Consider the following 27,488-nt stretch of genomic DNA (forward strand, 5'->3'; position numbering starts at 1 on the left):
TATTGACCAAAGAAAGACCTTTATAGCAAATATTATTACACTTTGAAAGAATGATGGAAATGTAATGACTTATGTTCCAGACTGGTGGACCCAGTTCTGGCTGAAGGAGGCTTGTCAGGCAGCTCAGACTGAGCAGAAGTGGCATGTTGAATCAGCAGCAGCTGGGATGTCACACACATCACTATCCACATAGAGGGACTTTCAGACTGTGTTTATGAGTCATAATCTAGGTCTTCACATTAAAATTCATCAGAAAAGGGATACTCTGGGTGCCCCTCTCCACTGAAAAAGAAAAGAAAACTATAAAACATTAACTCTTGGATTTATTTCTATGGTAGCAAAACCAGAAATCTAGGATGCTGTCATTAGACTCGACCACTTTGCTTTACTGTCCAGTTGTGGAATATGCTACTTTTATTTTCATAAACTTGATTATGAAGGAAATGTTTGCAAAATATTCTAAGTGATTTTTTTCAAATTAAATTTCCTTGCCACGATCATAATGACAGTGACAGACATTCACAAAATGCACCCACCTTTCTTTTGGTTTCTACAGTCAGACTGTCAAAGCGTAGAATGTGATATTGGGTCACATTTCAGTCAGTCAGGAAATGCATAAAGGGAATGTCCTATTTAATGTGAGTCTGAACATTAATCATTACAAAATCATGTGGATAATACAGCTTTTAGGTGTTAAGTTCTTTTCATTTAACTAACTCATTTATTTTTATGCACTACCTATCAAATGTAATACATTGTATGACATTCAGATAAAGAATATTATTGATAAGATAGATTTCTATGTCTAAGGAGCAAGGTTATCATATAATTTGTAGATCTTTATGCTTTAGCACCATTACAAAACATAAATCGACAAAAATCATTATTTACTAAACTATTTAATAGGTGGCCAGAATTCTTTAGTGCTTGCCACCCTCTGACTTGCTTTAAGTCTCATCTTATCCTTCATTTTGCTTTATTAATTAAAAAAACTTTTAGCAATGAGAATGCACATGCTCATCTTTGCAAACTATTTACCACTTTTAAGCATTATTATATTTATTTCTGTTGAGAATTAAAGTCTCCACTAGTAAAAAGGGATTATATGTTCCATGTTTGTCTTTATTTGAAATATGTATGAACTATCCGATTATATAACCATGGCCTCAGAGGGAGATGATATGCCTAAACCTGCAGAGAAAAGATTTTTAACTATCAACTTAATAAATGAAGGAGTTTTCCTCCTAAATGTTTTCCCCTATGGTTTTACATCTCTTTCTGCATAAACTTTATTTTCAGTATTAGCATATTTGTAACTCAAAAAATGGGAAAAACAATTGGTAAAATAACTGTATTAATGGCAGAGTCCAAAAACCTAAGGAAGTTTTTGGTTTCTGAACAAGCATTCACTGGAAAGGAAAAGACATAACGTAAAATAAATTGTGGCATTTTTATCAGAGTGACTTACAATGGAGCAGGTGCATATCTTAAATTTCTGTCCAGGCTATCTAGAATTTTCATATCCTCTGAGGGCAGCTCAAATTCAAATACCTATTGAACAATTAGAAACACTTTAGGATACTACACACTTGCAAATCTTAAAACCCAAGTCAATCACATTTTATTCTGAAAGGCAATTTTTAATAAACAGGTTCTAAAAATATGAAAGATATCAAGAAAGATACTCAAGTGGTCAATGGATGTCAGATAAAAGTTCAAGGAAATCATTTTTTACATATGTTGAGGCAGCACAATATAGACAAAAGGAGCTGCAGAAGATACAATTTTGATGTTATTAAAGACCATAAGAGGGTGAGAATGCTGCCGAGGCTACGAGTACGCTGTTGCCTTTACCAGTAGTGGCAGAGTCTGTTTGGTTATGGCCTCTAATTTTAAGAAGACAAACATGGCATTAAGTGTCTAGAGAATAAGGATGAGCCCTAAGCCTGAACTTACTGAAGAATAGAAACAGGAAATCCGGGAAGCTTTTGATCTCTTTGATGCTGATGGAACTGGAACTATCAACATCGAAGAACTAAAGGTGGCAATGAAGGCCCTGGGCTTTGAACTCAAGAAAAAAGAAATCAAGAAAATGATAAGTGAAACTGATAAAGAAGGAACAGGAAAAATGAACTTCAGTGACCTTTTGACAGTGATGATTCAGAAAATGTCTGAGAAAGACACTAAAGAGGAAATCCTGAAAGCTTTCAAGTTGTTCTATGATGATGAGATTGGGAAAATATCATTCAAGAATCTGAAATGTGTGGCCAAGGAGCTGGGTGAAAACCTGACAGATAAGGAAATGATTGATGAAGCTGATCGAGATGGAGGTGAGGTCAATGAGCAAGAGTTCCTGCGCATCATGAAGAAGACCAGCCTCTGTTAAGATCAGTGCTTCTTCTACTGCAAGCCCTTGTGACTAGACTTAGTGCCTGGCAGTTTGTGAAATAAGGATTTTGAGAGCCTCCCTCCCACAACCTCTGGGGTAACTTTAACCATGACCTTGAATCTATTTTTGACTTTTGGAAGTATTCTTTGATAATAAGTACTTTGTGCATTTACCTGCTGACTAAGTCGACAGGGCTGAACAAGAGCACATAGAGTGGGGAAAAGGGTCTGAGAGTGTCACTGTGGCCACTCCACTTTCCATTACTTCATCTTGAGCATGTGGTGGCTTCTTAGTTGCCCATGTACTCATGTTACCATAAGCAATGGTTGTTTTTAAAATGGTTTTAGTTTTTATTGGACACCACAGTGCAGTTTTCTCTATTAAAAAACCTAATGGGTGCTTGCTGTGGCATTTGGATGTGTGTTAATGCATTTGTTTTGTCTTTAAAAAAATAAAACCTTTCTTAATTAAAAAAAAAAAAATAGACCATAGAGATGGTTTCTAAATAAGCTAAAGTAAATTTTCAACCATATTACTCAAATACTAATGTGACTACAATTAGCTTTCTATATCCTACATAATGAACTGTCAAAATGTTAATAATGTTCTCTACAACACAATTTAATCCAAGAATTAGGCAAAGTATTAATTTTATCATTTCCAAAGAACAAAGGATTTGACATGTAGTGGATATTTTCCATAAAAATAAAATACTTCTTGCTAATTTCTTAAAGCTGATGCTTGGGTATTTGTCTCTAAAAATATTGATAAATAAATGGAACAGAGGAAGGCAGGAATAGAAAAAAAAACAAAAAACAAAACCAACCAAAAAAACAAAATACCAAAACAAAATAAAGAAGAGGAGGGAGGTACGGAAGGAAGAAGAGGGAGAAAGAAGAGAATGGAGGAGAAAGCTTAAAATATCAACAGTCTAACAAATGATCCATTTAGTAAAAAGTAGTGAGTGAACTTTTTTTTTGGATATTTTATTTATTTACATACCAAATGTTTTGTTTTTATTTTTTTGTTTTTTGGGGTTTTTTGTTTGTTTGTTTGTTTTTCGAGACAGGGTTTCTCTGTGTAGCCCTGGCTGTCCTGGAACTCACTCTGTAGACCAGGCTGGCCTTGAACTCAGAAATCCACCTGCCTCTGCTTCCTAAGTGGTGGGATTAAAGGCGTGTGCCACCACTGCCTGGCTTTATCCTTTTTCTTGATTTCCCCTCTGAAAACCCCTTATTGTATCCTCCTTCCCCCTGCTTCTATGAATGTGCTCCCCCACCCATCCACCCACTCCCACCTCACCACCCTGGCATTCCCCTAAACTAGGGCAATGAACTTCCATAGGACCAAGGGACTCTCCTCTTATTGCTGCCTGAAAGGGCCATCCTCTTCTACATTTGCAGGAGGAGTTATGGGTGGCTCCATGTGTGCTCTTTGACTGGTGGTTTAGTCCCTGGGAGCTCTGAGGGGGCCTGGTTGGTTGATATTTTTGTTCTTCCTTAGGGGGTTGCACTCCTTCAGCTCCTTCAATTCCTTCTCTAACTCCTCCATTGGGGACCCCATGCTCAGTCCAATGGTTGGCTACGAGCATCCACCTCTGTATTGGTCAGGCTCTGGCAGAGCCTCTCAGGAGTCAACTATATCAGGCTCCTATCAGAAAGCACTTCTTGGCATCCGCAATAGTGTCTGGGTTTGCTGACTGTATATGGGATGGATCCCCAGGTGGGAAATTCCTTCAGTCTCTGCTCTACACTTTGTTTTCCTATTTCGTCCCTTGAGTATTTTGTTCCCCCTTCTAAGAGGACTGAATCATCCACACTTTGGTCTTGCTTCTTCTTGAGCTTTATGTGGTCTGTAATTGTATCTTGGGTTTTGGACTAATATCCACTTATCTGTGTGTTCTTTTGTGACTGGGTTACCCCTCTCAGGAACTTTTCTTTAGGTTTAAAAACCATCAAAAGAACTGAGAATATGTTATTAAAAGATGATAAATAGAACTACTTTTCTATTAATAAACAGTTTATTATTAGCAGAATAAACCTAAAGGCCTTAATAGAAAATGCTAAGAAAGTTATTAAATATAGTAAAAAACCTCCTTAAATTGAAAACTCCCATTACAGTTACATATTAAAATTCTCAATATTTCAAAACTTCAGTTTTTTTTCTCAACTGGTGGACAAATTTAGTACCTACCGAAACACTGAAAGACCTATCTAAATACTGCAAGATATAATCAAAGTAAGCAATAATAAATTATGAAATTCATTTATACATGTGTATGAATTATCTACCTAGAGAATCATATTTTTATTCTGAATTAAAATATAATTATGTCATTTCACCACCCCCCTTTCTCTTTCTTTCAAGAAATCTTGCATGTCTCCTTGTAACCCTCTCTCATATACATGGTCTCTTTTGTTCTATCACTCCACACACACACACACACACACACACACATACACACACACACACACATACACATACATACATACAAATACACACATACAAATACTGTGTTGCTTGTATATATATATATGAATTCATGTCTGATGAGTTGGTTGGATTAGCAATTAAGGAGCTTATCCTAAGCAAGACTAATTCGTTTGCTCTTAGACTCTTAGAAATCTTTAGTTGCCAGCAGCTCTTTGTCTAAGGATGCACCTTCATGAGAGTTCTGCCCTGCATGTAGGAGTGTCTTTTGGCAATGTCCTTATCCAGGTCTTGTTTAAACATCAATATTGTTGAAGTAATTTGTCATATTTTTAAATACAAGAAGATAGATTAAAATGATTGTCACTTTGTTCAGCAAGACTGATATTCCAATATAATTTGAGAAATGGTGAAAACAAATAAGAAAAAGAAAACCCATGGCTATAAATTTTTTTCCTTGTTTTTTTTTGAGACAGGGTTTCTATGTGTAGCCTGGCTGTCCTGGAACTCATTCTGTAGACCAGGCTGGCCTCGAACTCAGAAATCTGCCTACCTCTGCCTCCCTAGTGCTGGGATTAAAGGCATGCACCACCACTGCCGGGCAGCTATAAATATTCTTGCTGGCAATACCACAAAGGAATTTAGAAAATTATTTAAGTATTCTTTGAATTTTTATTTTATATGATTTCATAAATTGCACTTCAATTAATTTTGTTTACATCGTAAACAAAAATGGCATATAAATATAATATTCTATTTTTAACTAAAAAACCCATGATATTTAACCACAAAGTAAAGGAATAAGCACAATAAAAAGAGCTTTCACTCATGATTATATATATGTATGTGTGTAGTGAATGAATGAATTAATGAATATATATGTTTATTCATGTTTGCATATATAGGGCCACCCATGTCTGTGTGTGTGTGTGTGTGTATGTGTGTGTGTATGTGTAAACCTGAGCTTCATCCTCATAGCTGTTATACCTCATTCATTGAGGGAGGGTCTCTTCATCAGACCCAGAGCTCACCATTATGGCTATTTTCATTATCCATAATCACTAGATTATTCTGGGGATCACTTGTCTGCCTACAAGGCTGGAATTAGAGGGAATCACCATATCCACCTGGAATCTTGTGAGAGTTCTGGAGACCTCATATCCAGTCCCATGGTTGCTAGGCAAGAGTTTTAGCACTGAGCCATCTCCTAGCTCTTAATTTTTTAATTTATTTTTAATTTTTTTTTAGCTTGCATTCACCTCTACAACTTAGCAGGAGAATGTGACATAATAATAATTATTTGCCTAAGTTTAAAGTCTTTGCAAATATCTACTCAGTATCTTGAAGGAGAACATGTGAAGAGGTGAAGTCTATGCAATTTGGTTACCGAAAGAAAAAAATATTTGAAGCTAAAGAACATCAGTTAAGAGACGAACTGAATCCTGAGGTAGACGGACCTCATCATCTTACAAACATGTACAACATTTTCATGAACATATTTGAGTGAACTCAGGCTAGAGCGATGCCTATGTGTTCAGGCCAAACTAAAGAAGAGTTTAAGATCGTAGACTAATGAACTAAGTAAGACTCTTTATACTAAAGCTCTATGTTGGGACTTGTTCACTTTTCAACTACTTTAGGTAATAGTACAACAAAGTTCTTGTAGTTCAATATAAAAGATATCTGCATAGGTAAGTCTTCAAGAAAAGAATATGCAAGAAAAGAAATAAATACATCCATATTATAATGTTTGAGGATAGACCTGGAGAGATGGCTCAGTAGTTTAGAGCATTAGCTGCTCTTTCTGGGCAAGTTTGATCCCCAGCACCTACTGGGCCATTTACCACTATCCATAACTCCATTCTGGGGCATATGATACCATATTCTGGCCTCTTCCCACCACCAGGAATGTGCAAAGTGCATAGATTATATATGCAGCCAAAATATCTATACACATAAACTTAAAAATGAAAAAACAAAAATAAAATAAAATATGTGACTATACAGGCCAAGTACAAAGTAAAATAACAGAAATTATCATATCAAAATATCTATCCAAACTTACACTCTCATTTCAGCAATGAAGAACTCTACTGCAAAGGAGCTGTTCACAGTGCATATCTGACTTCATGCTGGATCATAAATCTCTGTGCTCTCTCTAAAGCTAATTCTATCAAGTTAACTTGATGTTTGTGTTTAGTTCAGAGCACCTCTGAATGCCAATGAAGTTACACATGTGTAGGAAATGCTAAGGAGATTGACCCAAAAAACAAAAATGCCCTGAGAGATTTCAAAGAAAATAGAGGCAAGATAGTGAGATAGGAGCCCGATGTCTGCAGCCTCCCCAGTCACCTGTATGTTCTCTTTTATCTCATTCTCTTTGTAACTCTGGGCAAGAACCACAATTCCACGTTGAAGATGGTATCGAAGGGCAATCTGAGCTGGGCTTCGCTTGTGCTTTTTTGCCATGTCACAAAGAACTGGATCATTCAAGAGAACTGGGGTGCTTGGGTCTACCCTGGAAGAAAAGGCAGAAACTTTAATTTCAAGAGTTGAAAATCTTTAGAAGGCTTCTGAACTCATAGACTGCCCACTCAAAACCTGGGATCTTCAAAGAAGTCCTTGGACCAGCATTGTTTCCATCATTGAGACCTCCTCAAAAATGCAAATTCTACCCTCTCTCTGAGCAAGTTCAAACTAAGCTTCTGAAAACTGAGTTTATAGTACTGAAACGAATTCATCAACACTGGTGTTTGACGTGAACTTCCTACTGTCCTTCTTACCATCGCTTAGGTCGTTGAGATCCAAGAGCACAGTAGGCAACTAGAACAATGTCCTTTGACTTGCAGTAGTTCAACAGCTTGCTCTGGTTCAGGTAGAGATGGCATTCCACCTGTAGATGGACAAACAAAGATATATGATTATATGAGATGCTAAAGTTAATGTAACAGAGAAACATTAAAGGCAAGTACCTGAATAGGAAAATGTAGCATATTTAGATTATCAATATAATGTAACTGGTGTCTTTAAAACTTAATTTCATGACTACATTACTTATATGACACAAAATAATTTTCCTATGATAACCCAGTTCTGTGAACCATGCCTTGGAGTTTAACTCTGTTTTATATTACAAACAGAAAGCATAGTGCTGGCTTGAAGATGTCTCCAGAAATCATTGAGAAATTTAAACATAGGCAGATTCAGATTATGTAAGAGAACTAATGTTAATTTTTCTAAATATAAATCTAACATCTATTGTCTGACAATATCTTCATTTTTGGGAGATTTTTCTAATCTCTCTGAAAGTGAAAAATCAAAGAATCTGCTTTGAACAAGTTCATAAGAATGTTGCAGTAATGAGGTCAATGACATGACACAGTGGGTTCTGATTTTTGCTACCAAGCCAGAAGTGAGTTTGTTCCGTAAGACCAGTATATTTTCTTCTGTTCTCCACATATGCACCATAACAAATGTACACACACACACACACACACACACACACACACACAAAAGCATGACACATACACACAAAAGTAATTTTAAAAATTAAAGAAAATACTTATACTTCTATGTTTTACATTTAATTTGTACTTACTATATTACATATTTTATATAGTATGGATATTATATTTTTATAATTATAATTAAATATTTTATATTATTGTAACTGTAATAAAATATATATTATAAATATATGAATGTATATTTAATTAGATATTACATAAACAAATGCATACTCATTTTATTTAATTAAAAAGTAAGGAAGACATATATATATATACATGTATGTTAGATATAGAAATAGAAGTAGAAATAGAAAGAGAGAGAGAGAGAGAGAGAGAGAGAGAGAGAGAGATTTTCCAGCTCAGGGGTAACTCTACTTTGATCCTTAAATACTCTTACTGACATCTGCTTCCAGGAACACTTTAAATCTCCACATTCTGTACCACTTGGGCACTATGGTATGCCTCCGTTTTCATAAAATTTTAATAATCCAATATTTTATTTTAGAATCTCCAAGTATTGTTTGATACAGTGACACTGATCTTAGAATCTTCTTTTCCATGAAAATATGATGAACTAAGAAGGGGCAACCAGACTGGAGGCATCAGAACTGAAATAAGGAAATGGAGGTGAGGTAAAGAGGCTTGCGAGGGTTCTCACCTGGTTGCAGACGGGCTTGTATTTGAGCCCAGGCTTATTCAGAATTTTCTCCAGCTGCCTGCTATTAAAGTTGGACACCCCAATGGACTTGACCAGTCCTGCATCCTTACACTTCTCCAGTGCCTAGGAATGAAGGAGTTATAAAGGGTCATATTTATATTGAAATAAATGCAAGATGGAGAGGTTAAACGAACAGCATCAAGCTCTGCACATATAGCTCATGGGCAGAGCCCTTGCCAGAATGTGGTAGATTCTGAATTTGATCACCATCACACCAACATTGAAAGAGTCACCCTAGGGAGACACTGCTTAGATGATCTCTGACACTGAGCATGAAGAAACCAAAAGACTGAAGAAAACAGAGGAAGAGAGTGACAACCACATAGGATCCCTGGGTCCTTGCTAAGAAGCAGTGATGTTCACACATAGTATCATGGCAGAATCCAGTTATCCTGTTGTCCTGAATACTCTACTTCTCCTGTCACATTGTAGAAACTCCAGTGACACACTCTGTAAACACAAAGAATGCCTGCACCCAGAGGCACATTCCCATATTCTCTCATACCCCTGAGGCTCCCTCCCTCACCTCCTCCATTGTCCCTCTTCTAATTACTCACCTCCCATGTGGCACAGATATCCACTGTGTCAAATAATGGTTTCCCATGCTCATCTTCTGGAAACATGTCTTCCCCTGGCTGGAATAGAAACAGTCTGCATGATGCTCTGAGTAAACACGGGTGTCTCATAGGAATAGCTAGAATTGGAACACTAAATATTAATTAGGTGGAACATCATGTTATGTTTTTATATTTACAGAGTGATTTGCATGTGGCATGATGAGGAGTATTTTTAGGTGTTTAAACTAGTCTCTTGTATAAATCATGTAATTTTACATAACTACTACTACTACTACTACTATCATTATTATTACTATTATTATTATTATACAGTATTCTCACAGATCTACCTGTGGCCTCCTAGTTGATATCTATTATTTTGCTACTTCTTATTGATACTTCTACATTGGGATCCATTTTGCCTGCTTCTGTGAAATCCTAGGCAGTCAGGTCCGGCGAGGGTCTACTGGCAGATTTCCTGACACATGGAACAATAAGAGGGGATACATCTGAAGTCTAAGGAGAAGGGCTGAATGTTCTGTTCATCTTGGAGGAAGGCACAAGGAAGAATAGGGAGGCCTCCAGATGGGAACAGGTATCAAATGTACATCAGCCATTGTTACTGCCGGCTGTGACATTGTATCCCATGATACTATAAAGTGAATATAGAGCCTAAGAGAATTAAACTTGGGGCTGCCACAGTACTGGCTGGACAGCTTTACCAGTTTCTAACCTTTGTCTCTGAGTCTTCTTTTCCATTTTGTCTTTCCTATAATCCTTACTGCCCCCTCAGAGGACTGCTCAATTTCATACCAGCCAGACTGGTTCACTTCTGTTGAGATATTTCTCTATTACTGAGAAATTCAGTAGTCATACAAACTTGATTTCTAACAATAATGAATTATTGTCCTGACACAGGCCATTCAGTTGTCTTTTGCTATCTGAATTTATCTGGGCAAAAGGCCACTATATCCACAAAGGATGGCAAATTAGGGTTGTATTCAAGAATAATTTTGATGGTAGTAAACTCAAAGTTTCTATAGGGAGGTAATAACCCAGAAACTTGAACTGTCTCAATGCCACAAAGAAAAGCTGAATTAAATCCAAATATATACTACTGCAGTATAAGAAATGCATTTTTGAAGATTACTTTTAAATCTATAATTCTAGCACTTGCTTGGGCTTCCCATTTTATGGTCTTTTGTATAATCTACTTTGTATAGACTACAGAAAACAGCAATTGAGTTTACAGGAAAATATAATAGAAACTTACCTTGATCATTATGAGAAATAATAGCACCACCTTGTCAAAGTTGATTAAGTCTGGTCATTTAAATTGCTTACCTTCATTTGCATTGGATAATGCATAATGTAGAGGTCAACATAATCCAGCTGAAGGTTTTTCAATGATTTTTCCAAATTAGATCTTACCAGCTCTGGTCTATGGAAAGTGCACCAAAGCTGCTTACATGAAAGAATGGAAATAATCCTGGATTAGTAAATTATTCACATGTGGAGGCTTTATGTTACACAATACTGATACATTTTGCACTATATAGAAAGTACCAATAAATAAAACTTTCTTTTTTATTTGTGGCTTCCACTAATGTGACTTATACATATGAGCATCATTATAAGATGCTTTCAATCTTTCAAAACTGCAAGAAATTTTCTCAAAAGATAAAACTCCCATCAATGAATAATAATATTCAGTCTTTGGATTATATTGTAAAGAGATTAGAAACCAATTATTACTCTAATTATTCAATCCTTTCTTAAATTAAAGGAGAATTGGCATCTTACATTATTGAATATTAGTACCATGTGAGTATTCTAATCTGTTATGGACACAAGTAAATTCACTTAAACTAATCTTTAATAAGAAAGTTGCTTTTTACTGCTATTTGATATTTAAAGGTAAAAATTAGTTTTTGGAATATAACATATTACAAAGGTATCTAGGAGATATAAAAGCCACAATTTCATGGCTTACCTGAATTCACAGCCCATGGTAAAATATAATTGAGGCTCTGAACAATGAAGGACTTTGAACTATGCATTTGTAGATAGTAGGAAGACAGAATCTTTTTTTCTGGTTTTCATGTTGGAACTCATCTATGAATTATATGCAACTAAGAGTTGAACCAGGATGTATATTTTACCAGATAACGATCCAATCAAGTAAGTATTTGCTCTCTTATATTATATTTCAACTAATCTGTACACCTAAGCACTGCACACATAATACCTTTGTAGTGATAAATATATCTTCTCTTTTCACAAGGCCAGCTGCAATCTTGCTTCCAATAGCTTTTCCTACATGGTTTTCAGTTTGGTACACATAAGCAGTATCAATATGGCGGAACCCAGCTTCTAAAGCTAAAAGGACAGCTTCCAGTGGCTTATTTTCAGGAACCTGAAGGAAGAACAAACTCAAGTATTTAAAGATATAGAAGAGAGTGATGCAAATGGATCTGATTGTCAGTTCTCTAAGGTAGAAGGAATTATACACTCTTAGGTCATTCTCATAAGCTTTAGTGCTTAATAAGAGCCTAGTTCCTGTCCACTGAAATTCTGCCACCTGTAAAACAACAGAATCTACAACAGGAATTGTGGAGATCAATACACAAGAGTGATTTCAGGAGAATAATTCTTTTCCCATATCTCAAGTTAGATGAGCATTTGGAATAGTAAGTGTCAACTTAATTTCACCGGGTCTTTCCTGGGTAGTCACTGGAAGTTCACATCCATGTCCTTTGCATACCCACACAACAATGGTCCATCAGTTGCATCAGAGCACCTGAAATAGACCTCAAACTCAGTGATTATTCTGCCAAAGTTTACAAGGCTGAGTATATGGGAATAGCTCTGTTATAATTTATGTAGTGGGGTCACAGGTACAACAGCACAGGCGAAGGGTGCTTTGAAAAAAAAAAAACAGAAGAAGTACAAATTTGGTGCTAGATTATACATCTTCCCCCAGTGAAGACTCCTAGGAAATACTGAGTTATTTTCTGCATTAAATTATAACAATATATGGGAAATCTCGTCTATATAGAGAGCTGGTTGTTCCTCATTTTGTAAGGAGTTATTAACGTTGGGTTGTTGGCCCTTAAAACAAAAGTTACTTTTTTTAGTGATTATATAACCTTACTTAAACTTAAAATTATTGCCTACTCTACCAGATTTGAGTAATGCTGTGAACATTCATATGTTAAAGAATAGAAGATCACATAAAACCTCTTTCACAATTATATTAAAAACTTCAGAGCAGGGCATGATGCCCTACCTTTAATACCAATGCTCCTGAAGCAGAGGAAAGCAGATCTGTGTGAGTGCAAGGTCTGCTTGATCTACAAATTCTTTTCTCAGTGACATGATAGTAAGTGAAATGGTGATTCTCAGTGCTAAGCCCTGAAGCCTGCCCAGGTTGTCTTGCTGTAGGTCTAGTCAGGCTGAGACATCTTGACATTTGTCTTCTTTTTCTTCTCTAAACAATATTTTAGATTAATTTTATGTGTGGATGTTTTGCTTACATGTATGTCTGTGCATCACATGCAAGCAATGCCCATGGAGGTCCATGCTGAATTACAATTACTAGAATTGGACTTATGGATGGTTGTAAACCACCATATGGCTGCTGGGACCCAAACCCTGTTCCCTGCAAAAACAACAAATGCTCTTAACCATTGAGCCAGCTTTCCAGCCCTGCTGCTTTACCTTTGGGCATGCCACTTTATCCTATAAAAGTAATTAAGTATTTAAATTGCTCTTTGAATACTCATGACAAAGTAAATTGCATTCAGGGCAGTTTGGCCATTGTTACTCCATATATCTTTGTAAATCTTAGAGATAAGAAATGTAGGAATTCAAAGTTAAAGGAATAAATCACTTATTTTAAAATTGCATGATCTAAGGAAGATTTTAGACTATGAAATTCCTTCCAGGTTTGCAAACTGCCCTCTTTGGTCACTTCATTTCAGAGAACCTTCTGGACTACTGTGTTCACCCCTAAAGTACAGTAGTAAAGACCAGCCAGAATGTCGCCCTTATCATTTACACCATCATCATATTGCAGTGTCCCCCCTGTTCCCACAGCTGAGAGTTGCAAATGGAGGCTGTACTTAACTCAAATGCAGCATTTACTGTGAATTTTACTGACAGCTCCCCAACATAGAACTGAGTAGTCCTTGGGCATTTATACAAACATTCACCATGCTGATTTCCCATAGTCTTGTATTATTCAATAGGGGAAAAATACCTGAAATATACAGTTAAACAGAGGAACTCCTCCTCACCCCTTGCTCTTAGCATAGAATCAAGTAAGCTGATGGTATTCTGGACTGGTAACTGATTCTTCTCAAAAGCCAATTAATGAAATTATTGGTAAGTGATGATATAAACAAACCTTGACACAGAGCAAAGTCAAACTATCTTCTATTTTGTACAGTAGTCTAGAAAAACAGAACCAGTTGAGTCCCACAGAGTCACATGGGAAGTGAGTGACGTGAGGACTTCATTTCCTCTGCCCAGCCTCAGCCCATTTTCTCTTGACCCATCTACCACAACACCACTGTTCTTACCTCTTCCGGTTTGTAGGTGCCAAAGCCCAGTGCAGGGATGAAGTGGCCATCGTTCAGTTTCACACATTGCTGTTTAGAACTCATTGCTTACCACTCTTCTGACTAAACAGGTTCTGTTGCTCCTGCACCATTTGTGGAATAGTCGATCAATTTCCTGGCTAATGGATAACCAGAGGCATACTCCCTCTAATGACTAAACAGTGTCATTCACTAATTAATGATTAAACAGTACTTATGCCTGTCTAATGGTTTACCAGTGGCATTACCTGTTTAATGGTTAACCAATAGAAAAGGGAAGGTAGGAAATTTAAAGAACTACTTCACCTGTGACTTTGTACCATTCAGATAATGGTACCAAGATAAAAGATAATTCTGTAATGAATCATTAAGTATTCATGATTTGTTTTAATTAAATTTCTCTTTATGATGTATAAATTACTGTCGGCTGTTGCAAGTGGTTAAGGGGCAGAGGAGAGCTCATCTTTAGGGAGTGCTCTGAGCCCCATACTCAGAGGTAAGATTGCCATTTTCTTTCCGGTGAGTGTCTAAGGTGGGACCAGCCAGAAACACACAGGCCACAGAAGTAGCTGAACAGCAGGGACAGGGTTCTTCCTGCCTCCATCTGCGCCCAGGAGCTGGGGCTGTTCTGTAGCCCTCTGTAGATGGTTCCTGCCAGGAGAGAGTTGGTCTTCCAGGAGTGCTGACACAGGCACACAGGAGGCACAAGCTCAAGCCAGAGACAGCAAGACCAACTAACACCAGAGATAACCAGATGGCAAAAGGCAAGCCCAAGAACCTTACCAACAGAAACCAAGGCTACATGGACTCATCAGAACCCAGTTCTCCCACAACAGCAAGTCCTGTAAGCCCCAACACAATGGAAAAGCAAGATTTGGATTTAAAAACACACCTCATGCTGCTGATAGAGGACTTTAAGAAAGACATAAATAACTCCCTTAAAGAAATACAAGAAACATAGGAAAATAGGTTGAAGAGCTTAAAGAGGAAACAAACAAACAAACAAACAAAAAAAACCTTAAAGAACTACAGGAGAACACAAATAAAAAGGTGGAAGCCCTTAAATAAGAAACACAAAATCCCTTAAAGAACTATAGGAAAACACAGTGAACCAGGTGAAGGAATTGAAAAAGAAACAAAACAAAACCATCCAGGATCTAGAAATGGAAGTACAAACAAAGAAATCACAAAGGGAGACAACTCTGGTGATAGGAAACCTAGGAAACTTATTAGAAGTTAGAGATGCAAGCATCACCAATAGAACACAAGAGATAGAGGAGAGAATCTCAGGAGCAGAAGATAGAAAACATTGACACAACAGTCAAAGGAAATGCAAAAAACAAAAAGGTCCTAACCCAAAACATCTCCAGGCAATCCATGACACAATGAGAAGACCAAACCTAAGGATAATAGGTATAGAAGAGAGTGAAGATTTCCAACTTAAAGGGTCAGTAAGTACTTCAACACAATTTTGAAGAAAACTTCCCTAACCTAAAGAAAAAGATGCCCATGAACATACAAGAAGCCCACAGAACTCCAAATAGACTGGACCAGAAAAGAAGTTCCTCCCATCACGTCATAATCAAAACACCAAATGTACTAAACAAAGAAAGAATACTAAAAGTAGCAGGGAAAAAGGTCAAATAACATATAAAGGCAGACCTATCAGAATTGCACCAGACTTCTCACCAGAGACTATGAAAGTCAGAAGATCCTGGGATAATATCATCCAGACCCTAAGAGAACACAAATGCCAGCCCAGGCTACTATACACAACAAAACTCTCAATTACCGTGGATGGAGAAAGCAAGGTATTTCATGACAAAACCAAATTCACACAATATCTTTCCATAAACCCAGCCCTTCAAAGGATAAGAAAAGGAAAACTCTAACACAAGAAGGGAAACTATACCCTAGAAATGGCAAGAAAATAATCTCCTTTTAACAAACCAAAAAGTAGATATCTATATAAATGTGATTCAACCTCTAACAACAAAAATAACAGGAAGCAACAATCACTCTACCTTAATATATCTTAATATCAATAGACTCAATTTCCCAATAAAAAGACATAGATTAAAAGACTGGTTACATAAACAGGACCCAACATTTTGCTGCATACAGGAAACTCACCTCAGTGACAAAGACGGACACTACCTCAGAATAAAAGGCTGGAAAATAAATTTCCAAGCAAATGGTCCCAAGAAACAAGCTGGAGTAGCCAATCTAATATCAAATAAAATCAACTTTCAACTAAAGTTATCAAAAAAGATAAGGAGGTACACTTCATACTCATTGAAGGTAAAATCTACCAAGATGAACTCTCAATTCTGAACATCTATGCTCCAAATGCAAGGACACCCACATTCATAAAAGAAACTTTACTTTAAAGCTCAAAGCACACATTGTTCCTCACACTATAAATGATCATACATCATGACCAAGTAGGTTTCATCCCAGGGATTCAGGGATGGTTCAGTATATGGAAATCCATCAATGAAATACACTATATCAACAAACTCAAAGGAAAAAAAAACCTGATTTTTTCATTAGATGCTGAAAAAGCATTTGACAAAATCCAACACTCCATGATAAAAGTCTTGGAAAGATCAGGAATTCAAGGCCCATACTTAAACATAGTAAAAGCAGTATACAGAAAACCAGTAGCCAACACCAAACTAAATGGAGAGAAACTTGAAACAATCCCACTAAAATCAGGGACTAGATAGGGCTGTCCACTCTTTCCCACCTGTTCAATATAGTATTCTAAGTCCTAGCTAGAGCAATCAGACAACAAAAGGAAGTCAAAGAGATACAAATTAGAAAGGAATAAATCAAATTATCACTATTTGCAGATGATATGATATTTTAGTGACCCAAAAAATTCCACCGGAGAACTCCTAAACCTTAACAACTTCAGCAAAGTAGCTGGATACAAATTTAACTCAAACAAATCAGTGGCCTTCCTCTACACTAAGGATAAGCAGGCTGAGAAAGAAATTAGGGAACCAAGACCTTTCACATTAGTCACAAATAATATAAAATACCTTTGGTGTGACTCTAAGAAAGTGAAAGATCTGTATGACAAGGAGTTCAAGTCTCTGAAGAAAGAAATTGAAGATTTCAGAAGATGGAACAATCTCCCATGCTCATGGATTGTTAGGATTAATACAGTAAAAATGACCATCTTGCCAAAAGCAATCTACAGAATCAATGCAATGCTTATCAAAGTTCCAAGTCAACTCTTCATAGAGTTAGAAAGAGCAATTTGCAAATTCATTTGCAATAACAAAAGACAGGATAGCCAAAAATATTCTCAACAATAAAAGAACTTCTGGGGAAATCACCATCCCTGACCTCAAACTGCACTACAAACCAATAATGAAAAAAACTGCATGGTATTGGTACCATGACAGGCAGGAAGATCAATGGAATAGAATTGAAGACCCAGAAATGAACCCACACACCTGTGGTCACTCGATCTTTGACAAAGGAGCTAAAACCATCCAGTGTAAAAAAAATACAGCATTTTTCAAGAAATGTTGCTGGTTCACCATGTAGAAGAATGCAAATCAATCTATTTTTTATCTCCTTGTACAAAGCTGAAGTCTAAATGGATCAAGTACAAAAGGACCTCCACATAAAACAAGATACACTGAAGCTAATAGAAAAGAAAGTGGGGAAGATCCACCAGTCCATGGGCACAGGGAAAAATATCCTGAACAGAACACCAATAGCTTATGTTCTAAGATCAAGAATTGACCATAAAAAAATTGCAAACCTTCTGTAAAGCAAAGGACACTGACAATAGGACAAAATGGCAACCAGCAGAGTAGGAAAAGATCTTTACCAATCCTATATTTGATAGAGGGCTAATATCCAGTATATATAAGGAACTCAAGAAGTTAGACTCCAGAGTATCAAATAACTCTATTAAAAATAGGGTACAGAGCTAAACAAAGAATTCTCAACTGACAAATACTGAATGGCTGAGAAGCACCTAAGGATGTTCAACATCCTTAGTCATCAGGGAAATGCAAATCAAAACAACCCTGAGATTCCAGCTCATACCAGTCAGAGTGGATAAGATAAAAAACTCAGGTGACAGCAGATGCTGGGGAGGATGTAGAGAAAGAGGAATACTCCTCCATTGCTGGTGGAATTGCAAGCTGGTACAACCACTCTGGAAATCAGTTTGGCAGTTCCTCAGAAAATTGGACATAGTACTACCAGAAGACCCAGCTATACCACTCCTGGGCATATATCCAGATGATGCTCCAAGATGTAATAAGGACACATGCTCTACTATGTTCATAGCAGCCTTATTTATAATAGCCAGAAGCTGGAAACAACCCAGGTGTCCCTCAACAGAGGAATGGATAAAAATGTGGTGCATTTACACAATGGAATACTACTCAGCTATTAAAAATGATGAATTTATGAAGTTCTTAGGTAAATGAATGGAACTAGAAAATATCATCTAAAGTGAGGTAACCTAATCACAAAAAGACTCACTTGGTATGCACTCACTGATAAGTGGATATAAGCCCAGAAGTTCGGAATACCCAAGATACAATTCACAGACCACATCAAGCTCAGTCTTTCTTAGAAGGGGGACCAAAATACCAATGGTAGGAAATACAGAGACAAAGTTTGGGGCAGAAACCGAAGGAAAGGCCATCCAGTGACTGTCCCACCTAGGGATCCCTCTGATATACAATTACCAAACCCAGACACTATTGTGGATGCCCACAAGTGCTTACTGACAAGAGCCTGATATAGCTGTCTCCCGAGAGGCTCTGCCAGTACCTGACAAATACAGAAGTGGATGCTCACAGCCATCTATTGGACTGAGCACAAGGTCCCCAATGGAGGAGCTAGAAAAGAACCCAAGGAGCTGAAGGGCTTTGCAGCCCCATAGGAGGAACAACAATATGAAACAACCAGTACCCTCAGAGCTCCTAGGGTCTAATCCATCAAACAAAGTGTGTATGTGTGGGGGGCGTGGTGTGTGTGTGTGTGTGTGTGTGTGTGAGTGTGTATGGGCCCATGACTTCAGCTGCATATGTAGCAGTGGATGGCCTTGTGAGACATCAATGAGAAGAGAAGCCCTTGGTCTCATGAAGGCTTGATGCCCCAGTATAGGGGAATGCCAGGACAGGGAATTAGGAGTTGGTGGTTTAGTGAGCAGGGTGAGGGGGGATGGCATAGGGGTTCTTTCAGGGAGGACAAACACTGAATATTTTCTAGATAGAAGCTTTGTGGTGATGTGGATGTCTCAAGTCTCCCCTTGTCTCAATCTTAGCAGCACTTAAGTTCTTATGCACAACAACTGAGCAAGCAGTCTAGCATGAGATTTAGCAAGTAAGGAAGCAAGAACAGACTTCAGAATAAAAGTAGACCAAGCCTGGCAACAATGGTCTTGATTCTGACATGCAAATTTTTTTCTCTGTTTTCTCTTACCTATATTTCCCTCAGTGTGGGCACTTTTAGAAAATGAGTCTATATCTGTTGAAAGCCTATTTTACCCAAAATTCAGTGTAATAAATGAGGAATAGAATTTAGGTAAATGTGTAATACCACTAGGCACACACTACATTATGAGGAAATTCCTGAAGTTTGTTTGAGCTTGTCCAGGTAAAGTCAACCACTTCTACTTGTCGTTCTTTCTGTCCTAGTTGGGAAACCTAGCACTGGCCTGGTGAGGGTGAACATGGCCAAAGATCGGTTTTTTGTTTGTACGAGTACACTGTAGCTGTACAGATGGCTGTGAGCCATCATGTGGTTGCTGGGAATTGAACTCAGGTCTTCTGCTTGCTCTGGCCCTGCTTGCTCTGCCCTGCTCGCTCAGGTCCTGCTTGCTCTGATCCCACTTACTCTGGCATAATACACTGTAGCTGTCTTCAGACGCACCAGAAGAGGGCATCAGATCTTGTTATGGTTGTGAGCCACCATGTGGTTGCTGGGATCAGAACTCAGGACCTTTGGAAGAGCAGTCAGTGCTTTTACCCGCTGAGCCATCTCACCAGCCCCCAAATACTGTTATAACCTATTTTACCCCACTACCAGCATCAACACAAGCTTCTGCAGGCCCAGAATTATCCTAGTTTAAATGACCACTACCATGGTACAATAACCCTAAGTATACAATGGTGGCACTCATATTTTAGTGGTAACCAACAGCTGTCTAATTGGACTTAAGAGCCACTCAACAATGGGGAAAACAGTCCTGGTATTGAAAACCTAGCCAGCTACCCAGGACTAGTGAAATCATGGACCTTCAAGCAGAACCTATAGCCACCACATTATTAAACCATTATAAACCCTAACTACATTCTAAATACTTGTTCTTATTCTCAAAGTTAAGTTTTTAATCACCATTCCTCATCAAAAAAACTTCTGTATGAAGCAGATTTAGACCAACATAGAAAAAACATCACAAATAATCAACATGCACATTTGTGGAGCCTAGTTCCAACTGACAATTATAACACAACCCTTGTACCTAAGCCTTAAGGGTTACCTATGACCCTTTATATCCTGATTTGAGGAGACTGTTAGTCATTTAGCCTCCTGCTCAACATTAAGCTCTTGAAAGTTTTCAGGGAACAGGGGCAGTGGTTCTCTGCCTATCCCTTGCTGGGTGAGGGCACTGTCATAAGGAACATCCAAATGAGGAACCAGAATTCCTCCAAAAACTGTAAGTTCAGGGAGTCTTTAAAAGGAGAAAGTGATTACCATCAGCTATATTTTCGGGAAAGGGAATGTTGAAGACATCAGTTGTAGCCAGGTACTAAATGAAACAAGGATCAAAGACACAAGACAAAAATCGAACTACGAAGAAGAAATTTGAAGCCTGTTGGTATGAGTAACATGTAATTTATTTTTTAACTTAAAATATCTCCAAGAAGACTCATTTCATTTAATGCAATGTAGGCTATGATGTGTCAGGATGTGGTCCAGGAGAGGTATACACTTGCATGCCAGAAAGGGGCATCAGACCCAGCATAGATGGTTGTAAGCCACCATGTGGTTGCTGGGACATGAACTCAGGACTTCTGGAAGAGCAGATAGTGCTCTTAAATACTGAGTGTTCACAATGATTTTCCTTGAATCTTTGAATGTGCATTGGTGTTATTTTGCCTACATGTATGTTTCTGTGAGAAAGCCAGATCCTCTGGAACTGGAGTTGTGAGCTCAGATGGATTATGAGCATCCATGTGGGGGCTGAGATTTGAACCCAGGTCCTCTGGAATAGCAGGTAGTTCAGCAATATTTTTGCATAACTGTTTGAAAAGTAATCTGTTGAATTCTGGAACAAACCAATTCGATTACCCACTTAAAGATGGGCAGGGACTGAAAATGTTCAACAACATAAAAAATGACAGGGCCTATTTAGGGCTATATCTGTTTAAATTATGTTAGAAGAACATCTGAAAATATTTTTATGGGAGTCAAGAAATGATTTATCTGGTGAGGCCAGAGGTTAGATAGAGTAGGTGGAGGAGATAAAGCTGTCAAGTTTTCCACTTCCCATGTGACTCAGTAGGAATCACCTGGTTCTGCTTTCCATATTTATTATTGGTCTCATAAGATTCTGAGTGTTTCTGAATGTTACATTCCAGGAGGGCCTGGCCATGATAAAAGCTCCCAAAGACCTTGAGCACTGAATTATCACACAAGAGAAAGCATAAACACACACACACACACAAGTAATTAATAATAATAATTAAAAATGATAAACAAAATAATTTCAAAAGAAAACCACAAGTATCCGAGCAGAGGAGCACGAATCCCCTTGTAAGGGATGAAGACAGTTAAGGGTCGTCCCCTGTCAACAGACTTCAAGTTTTCCAAGGCTATGCCAGGGTTTCCTAGTAAAGGGAGGCTGCTTGGTTAAAAAGGCATTTCATTCTAGAGCTCTGAAAACAAAGATCCTCCAGATCTCATCCTTAATCCTTAAACCCTTGCAGCTTTCCCAAATACTTGACTGCAGCATCAGAGTAACCAGCTCAAAGGACTTCAGTGTCTTTTGACACTGAGAAAGGAAGTAAAAGACTTTCATCTGGGCAAAAGCTGTAGGAAAAGGGACAAGCCAAATTTTCAATAAGTGTCACACAAGCAACAAACCAGAGGCAGCTGTCCTTAGGTTGTCCTTTCAAAAAAAAGTAAAGAAAAAAATAGGAGGAGGAAGAAGAAGTAGAGGAGGAGGAGGAGGAGAAGGAGGAGGAGGAGGAGGAGGAGGTGGAGGAAGAGGAGGAGGAGGAGGAGGAGGAGGAGGAGGTGGAGGAGGAGGAGAGAAGCCTAGAGACTGGGTGGCAGAGGCAATTAAAAGAGGATTATAAGTAGTAATAGAGAAGAGGAAGTGGACAGAGAAAAAGCATTGAAGCTAAAGGATCCTCATATCAGAAAAAGCAACAAAAAGAAAATTATTCAGTACACTTAGGAAACTTGAAAGAAGTAAGAAGATGCAAATAGCCAACAGAAGCAGAGTCCTTTTGATGGTGAGGTAGGGAGGGGGAGAATGATGCCCTTTAGCTAGAGAAACTGAACCTGTATTGAGAACCAGATGTCCTGGGGGAGGTCTCCAGTTTCCAGTAGTTTCAACTCTCACTTCACTCTCCACTCTCGGCTCTTATGAATTCCAATGTGAGTAATGCAGATGGAATACACAAGAGGGAGAGCAGCCAAGAGTTTCATTTTAGAAAACAAGGATGTAAGACTTCTCTTCAGAATAAGAGCAGGCTGACCACAGCAGCAATGCCTGGAGCCTGGAAGGCAGGGACTTTTATTTCTCCTCTACTTGATCACGCTTTCCCTGCCTCTCCTCCAGGGAAGGCACTTCTAGAAAAGAGGCTTTTTTTTTTTTACTATCCTATTTTTTTCTCTAATGAGTTTTCAAAAGTTCAAGAACATGTATAGGATTTTGATTACATATAAAATCAAATAAATTTGCTTTGCATGCTTCCCTGGGCATGCCTATTTAGGCTGACCTAAAAACTACCAACTATTCTTTATGTCCTGTTCATGGGTATAGGCATGGATCAGTCCCTCCTGCTTAAATTTTATGTGTGTTTAATTTTCAAAGCCTTTTGCCATGATGAAGTGTCTACTTGATTACACAAATACAAAAAAACAGTGAGCTACCACTCGTACACGTAGCCTCACGTGTACAATGATATCCTACAGAACTGCTTTGTCCCTCTGCAGTAGCTATCAGAATATAAAAACCAATGGACCTCAAGAAGTTAGAACTCCCCCAGGAACATTGCACTTGGAGAAGAAAAGGCTGATGTTATAGGGGTAGCCAGATGCCAAACTTTGTCCCCAGGAGAAAGATGTATGATGTATTAGAACTCTTTTCAGGAGAGAGGAACCATATCTTAAACCACAGTACTTAGTTATACATACTCCGCACTGTGATAGTGGTCATTTCAGTAGGGACAACTCAGTTGGGGTGTGGAGATAGTGCTGGTGAATAAATAGACATATGTCCCTTGAATAATGATTAGTAGTGAATTTATCTGGGATAACACCAGTTCACAGAGCATTTTAAATTTTACAATTTAATCAGAGATATAAAAATGACAATGAAATTATTTTAGCTATAGCAACCCAGTCATAAAACCTTCAATCCAAAATGTGTCCTGGGACAAAGATTGAGGGAATAGTCAACCAATGAGTGCTCCAAATTGAGACCCATACAATGGGCAAGAACCAATCCATCACAGTTTTAAAAATATTATGTTATGCTTGAAGACAGGAACCTATTATAACCATCCTCTGAGAGGCTCAACCTAGCAACCAATGGAAAGAGATGCATAGACCCACAGCCAAACATTAGAAGGAGTTCAGGGAATCTTATGAAAGAGGTGGAGAAAGGGTTGAGGGAGCCAGAGAGGACAGGGACTCCACAGGAAGACCAACAGACTTAACTAATCTAGACTTTGTGGGACTCCAATTGACTAATTTACCAATGAAATGAATATGTGCTGGACCTAGGTTCCCTCCACATATATAGCACATGAGAACCTTGGGCTTTATGTGGGTCCCCCCAGAACAGGAGATGGGGTGGCTGTCCCTGAATCAGTTGCCTGTCTGTCTAAACAGACTGCCTTGTCTGGCCTCAGTGGGAGATGATGAGTCTAGTTCTGCAGTGACCTGATGTGCTCAAGGGAGAGAGGTGTGTAGCACCTGGTGGGTACGTGATACCTAGAGGGGGCACCTTTTCAAAGGGAAAAGGGGAGGGGATAGGTTCTGTGTGAGGGGGTACTGGGAAGAGAGGGCAAGTTGGTATTGGGATGTAATGTGAATAAATAAATATTTCAGCATAAATAGAAACTTAAATAATCCTTAAGACTAGGAAAGATCTAAAAATTTTAAAAAATGTTAACATTTATTACAATAAAACAAAAATAGCTTAAACTTAGTATTTTAAATTTCCTAAAAATAGATCAATTTTTAAGAATCTCAACTTGCTTTGAATGTAAAAAATATGAAAAATTTATAAATAATGATTTTATCATAAAAACCTAGTACATAAAAATCTACTTCTGTATTCTTTATTCATTAAAAGCTTCCTATAACTCTAGTATGTAAAACTTCTGTATTATTGAGATTTTTAGAACATAATTATATGTATGCTATTATTACTCTTCAAACCATATTTGGATATATATATATATATTCATGTATTTGAATGCTTGGCCACAGGGAGTAGAGCTATTAGGAGGTGTGGTCTTGTTTAGATGTTACTGTGGAGGTGGGATTTGAGGTGTTATATGCTCAAGCTATGCCCAGTGAAGCTCAAGTTAGTCTCCTTCTGCTGGCTGAGGATCAAGATGGAGAAGTCTCAGCTCCTCCTCTAGAACCATGTCTGCCTACATACCACTGTCTTTCCTGTCATGATGATAATGGACTAAACCTTTGAAACTGTAAGCCGGCCCCAATTAAAAGTTTTCCATTATGAGAGTTGTTGTGGTCATGTTGTCTCTTCACAGAGATTGGAATCCTAACTAAGATATAGGATGACAAGACAGTTAAGAAACATAAGCAAACTGAAATTGGTCCCCAACTGGAGTGTTGGTATGGTAGTGCTGGAGAGAGGAGTAAGATGCACATTGTTGTAGCCATAAGACAGATCCCCTGTGAGAGATAGGATGTTCAAGCCTTATCATAAAGACAAGCCTGGTTGTCAGACACAATAGGTTGAAGTCCTGCTAAGGAGTCAGCCCACCTTCCTGAAAGCCTAGAATCCAGCTGTGCATTCTACTAAGACTCCTCTGATGTGATGTTTTGGGCCAGGTACCACACCAGAGTGCACCTGTTGTTTAATATTGAACAATATTTAATATTGTTGTTTAATATTGAAATCTAATAACAGTGACAATGTCAATTCAAGTGACCTGGAGACTGGGCAAGAAAGGAAAAGGAGCTAGTCACAAAGAAGAGGCAAACCAGGTATCAGCAACTGACAAGTGGAAGGTTTGACTCAGACACTGAGGACCATGTTAGAAATCAACCTCATTCTCAGTAGCTAGAAACTGACTCTATCACCCTATCACACAACTACTTGTTCTGGGTACAAAACCTGAATAAACTTCTTCCCAATCTAGTAAACCCTTTAAATTGGTCACTTCATCTCTGAAGAACATCTTTACACCTTAAAACCCCCAACAGTTGAGAATGACACAAGTGGTTCACTATAGCCCAGATCCAGCACCTACTGCAGGATTCTGAGGCTACTTCACAAATATGCAGTATGATTCATTATATATTTTATGTAGCTTATCTTCATTAGTGTTTAGTACATTTATCTCTCTGGATCTTGCCTTCTTAGATGGAAGAAATATTTCCTGAACCCATGTGACTATGATATCCACCCCTATCATATTTCAATCAATATTGAATCTAGGAAGCCAGCAGCCAGTGCTCTAGAAAGGTGATTTTCATTTTCCTACTAAGCTGAAAAGTCAACTGAAATAGGGGAACCCAGCTCCCAGAATGACCAACATGTGATGATGTGATGAGACCCTGAAGTGGAGCAAATTCCATCCATCCTGTGTTCTGTTCCTACATGGCCTGAAGAAACTGAGAAGCAGAATCAGATGACTGGGCAAACTGGTTGGGTCTCCACACAATCTATATCTATTTTCTACTGATCCTGCAACAACAACACCATTACTGTTACTTATTTCCACAAACTGATGTGTGAAATTCATTTTCTGTCACACTTCTGGCTGACCAGATACTCTTTCTTTATTTTTTCTTTTGGAAACACAAAAGTAACGGAAATTATTATTACATCTGCAACTTTTTCCATTTTCAATCAGCATAACGAGGGGAGCCGAACTTAAAACAGTAGTCCATGTGTACCAGAGAGAACTTAAAACAGTAGTCCATGTGTACCAGAGAGCTCAAACCAATATCCCTAATTTATATGAATTAGAATTCCTAAATATATTACTATATCATGACAAAGAAACATACTTTTTATAAATTGCCTTTTAAGAATATTTCAATTATAGTAAATTATGCTATGTATTTATTGGATAATAAGTTAACATTTGTTAGATTATAATGCATTCATCTCCTATTTTGGTGATTTTTGGGGGGGTGTCACCATGAACCCTTTGTTTTATCTCTGTATGTGGATGTTGGGTGTACATGATATGTGCATGAACATGTGTGAGTGTGGGTATACACTTACTTCAGCATGGACATCAGAGAACATCCTCAGGGGCCAGTCCTTGCTCCTTAACAGCCACCTTGTTTCAAACAGGACTCTTGCTGTTCACTGCTGAGCATGCCAGACTAGTTTATCCACAAGCCTCCAGGGATTCTCCCATCAGGTCTCCTATCCTAGTGTAGAGACACTGGGATTACAGACACACCTTAACATACAAGCTTTTAACATGAATTCTAAGGATCTGTAGCTAGATAATTATGCATACACATCAAGGACTGTAGTAAGAATTTTGGTTTCTTTAAAAACGCAGTTATGTTGTGTGAGAACGTTTTTGGTTTTAGTTCAAGGCGTGGGTGTGGGGCTTCTTTAGTTTGTTCAGAGCTGCAAATTATGATTGTTTATGTTCTAGGAGAGGCATAATTTTTGCCTACTTCAGATCGTTCAATTCTGGGGACTTTGGAGAAGGAGTAAATGCCAGAGTCCAGAGACAGTCAAGAATTTCTCAGAGAAAAAGAGGAAAGAGGAGGCAGAGGAGGAGAAGGATGGGGAAGGGGAGGGAAGGGGAAGGAGGAGGGGGAGGAGAAGGAGGAAGAGGA

At 38.1% G+C, this 27,488-nt stretch overlaps 1 protein-coding gene and 1 pseudogene across 2 annotated transcripts; one reads left to right on the forward strand and one right to left on the reverse strand.

Annotated features, from left to right (window-relative positions):
* LOC116081807 (aldo-keto reductase family 1 member C13-like) lies at positions 1-27,038 on the reverse strand. Of its 2 annotated transcripts, XM_031358497.1 has the most exons (10): positions 22,758-22,945; positions 14,187-14,308; positions 11,852-12,019; positions 10,948-11,064; positions 9,604-9,681; positions 8,987-9,109; positions 7,603-7,712; positions 7,172-7,337; positions 1,469-1,551; positions 1-282 (listed from the first exon to the last, which is right to left on the reverse strand). In XM_031358497.1, the coding sequence occupies exons 2-10, from the start codon at positions 14,268-14,270 to the stop codon at positions 240-242; spliced, it is 972 nt and encodes a 323-aa protein (XP_031214357.1). In that variant the 5' UTR covers positions 14,271-14,308; positions 22,758-22,945; the 3' UTR covers positions 1-239. The 2 variants fall into 2 exon arrangements, with proteins under 2 accessions (XP_031214357.1, XP_031214359.1); XM_031358499.1 differs by lacking the exons at positions 14,187-14,308; positions 22,758-22,945 and adding an exon at positions 26,914-27,038.
* LOC116082554 lies at positions 1,880-2,386 on the forward strand (annotated as a pseudogene).
* Positions 27,039-27,488: the final 450 nt, after the last annotated feature.

This window comes from Mastomys coucha, unplaced genomic scaffold, assembly GCF_008632895.1.
Source record: "Mastomys coucha isolate ucsf_1 unplaced genomic scaffold, UCSF_Mcou_1 pScaffold7, whole genome shotgun sequence".
Taxonomy (NCBI): Eukaryota; Metazoa; Chordata; class Mammalia; order Rodentia; family Muridae; genus Mastomys; species Mastomys coucha.

Bases quoted from the DNA above. Each gene is read 5' to 3' on its own strand.
- LOC116081807 (XM_031358497.1), bottom strand. From the start codon at position 14,270: ATGAGTTCTAAACAGCAATGTGTGAAACTGAACGATGGCCACTTCATC. The intron at 12,020-14,186 runs GTAAGAACAGTG...TTCTTCCTTCAG, and splicing joins GCACCTACAAACCGGAAGAG to GTTCCTGAAAATAAGCCACT. The intron at 283-1,468 runs GTAAGTCACTCT...TTTCTTTTTCAG, and splicing joins AGATATGCACCTGCTCCATT to TGGAGAGGGGCACCCAGAGT.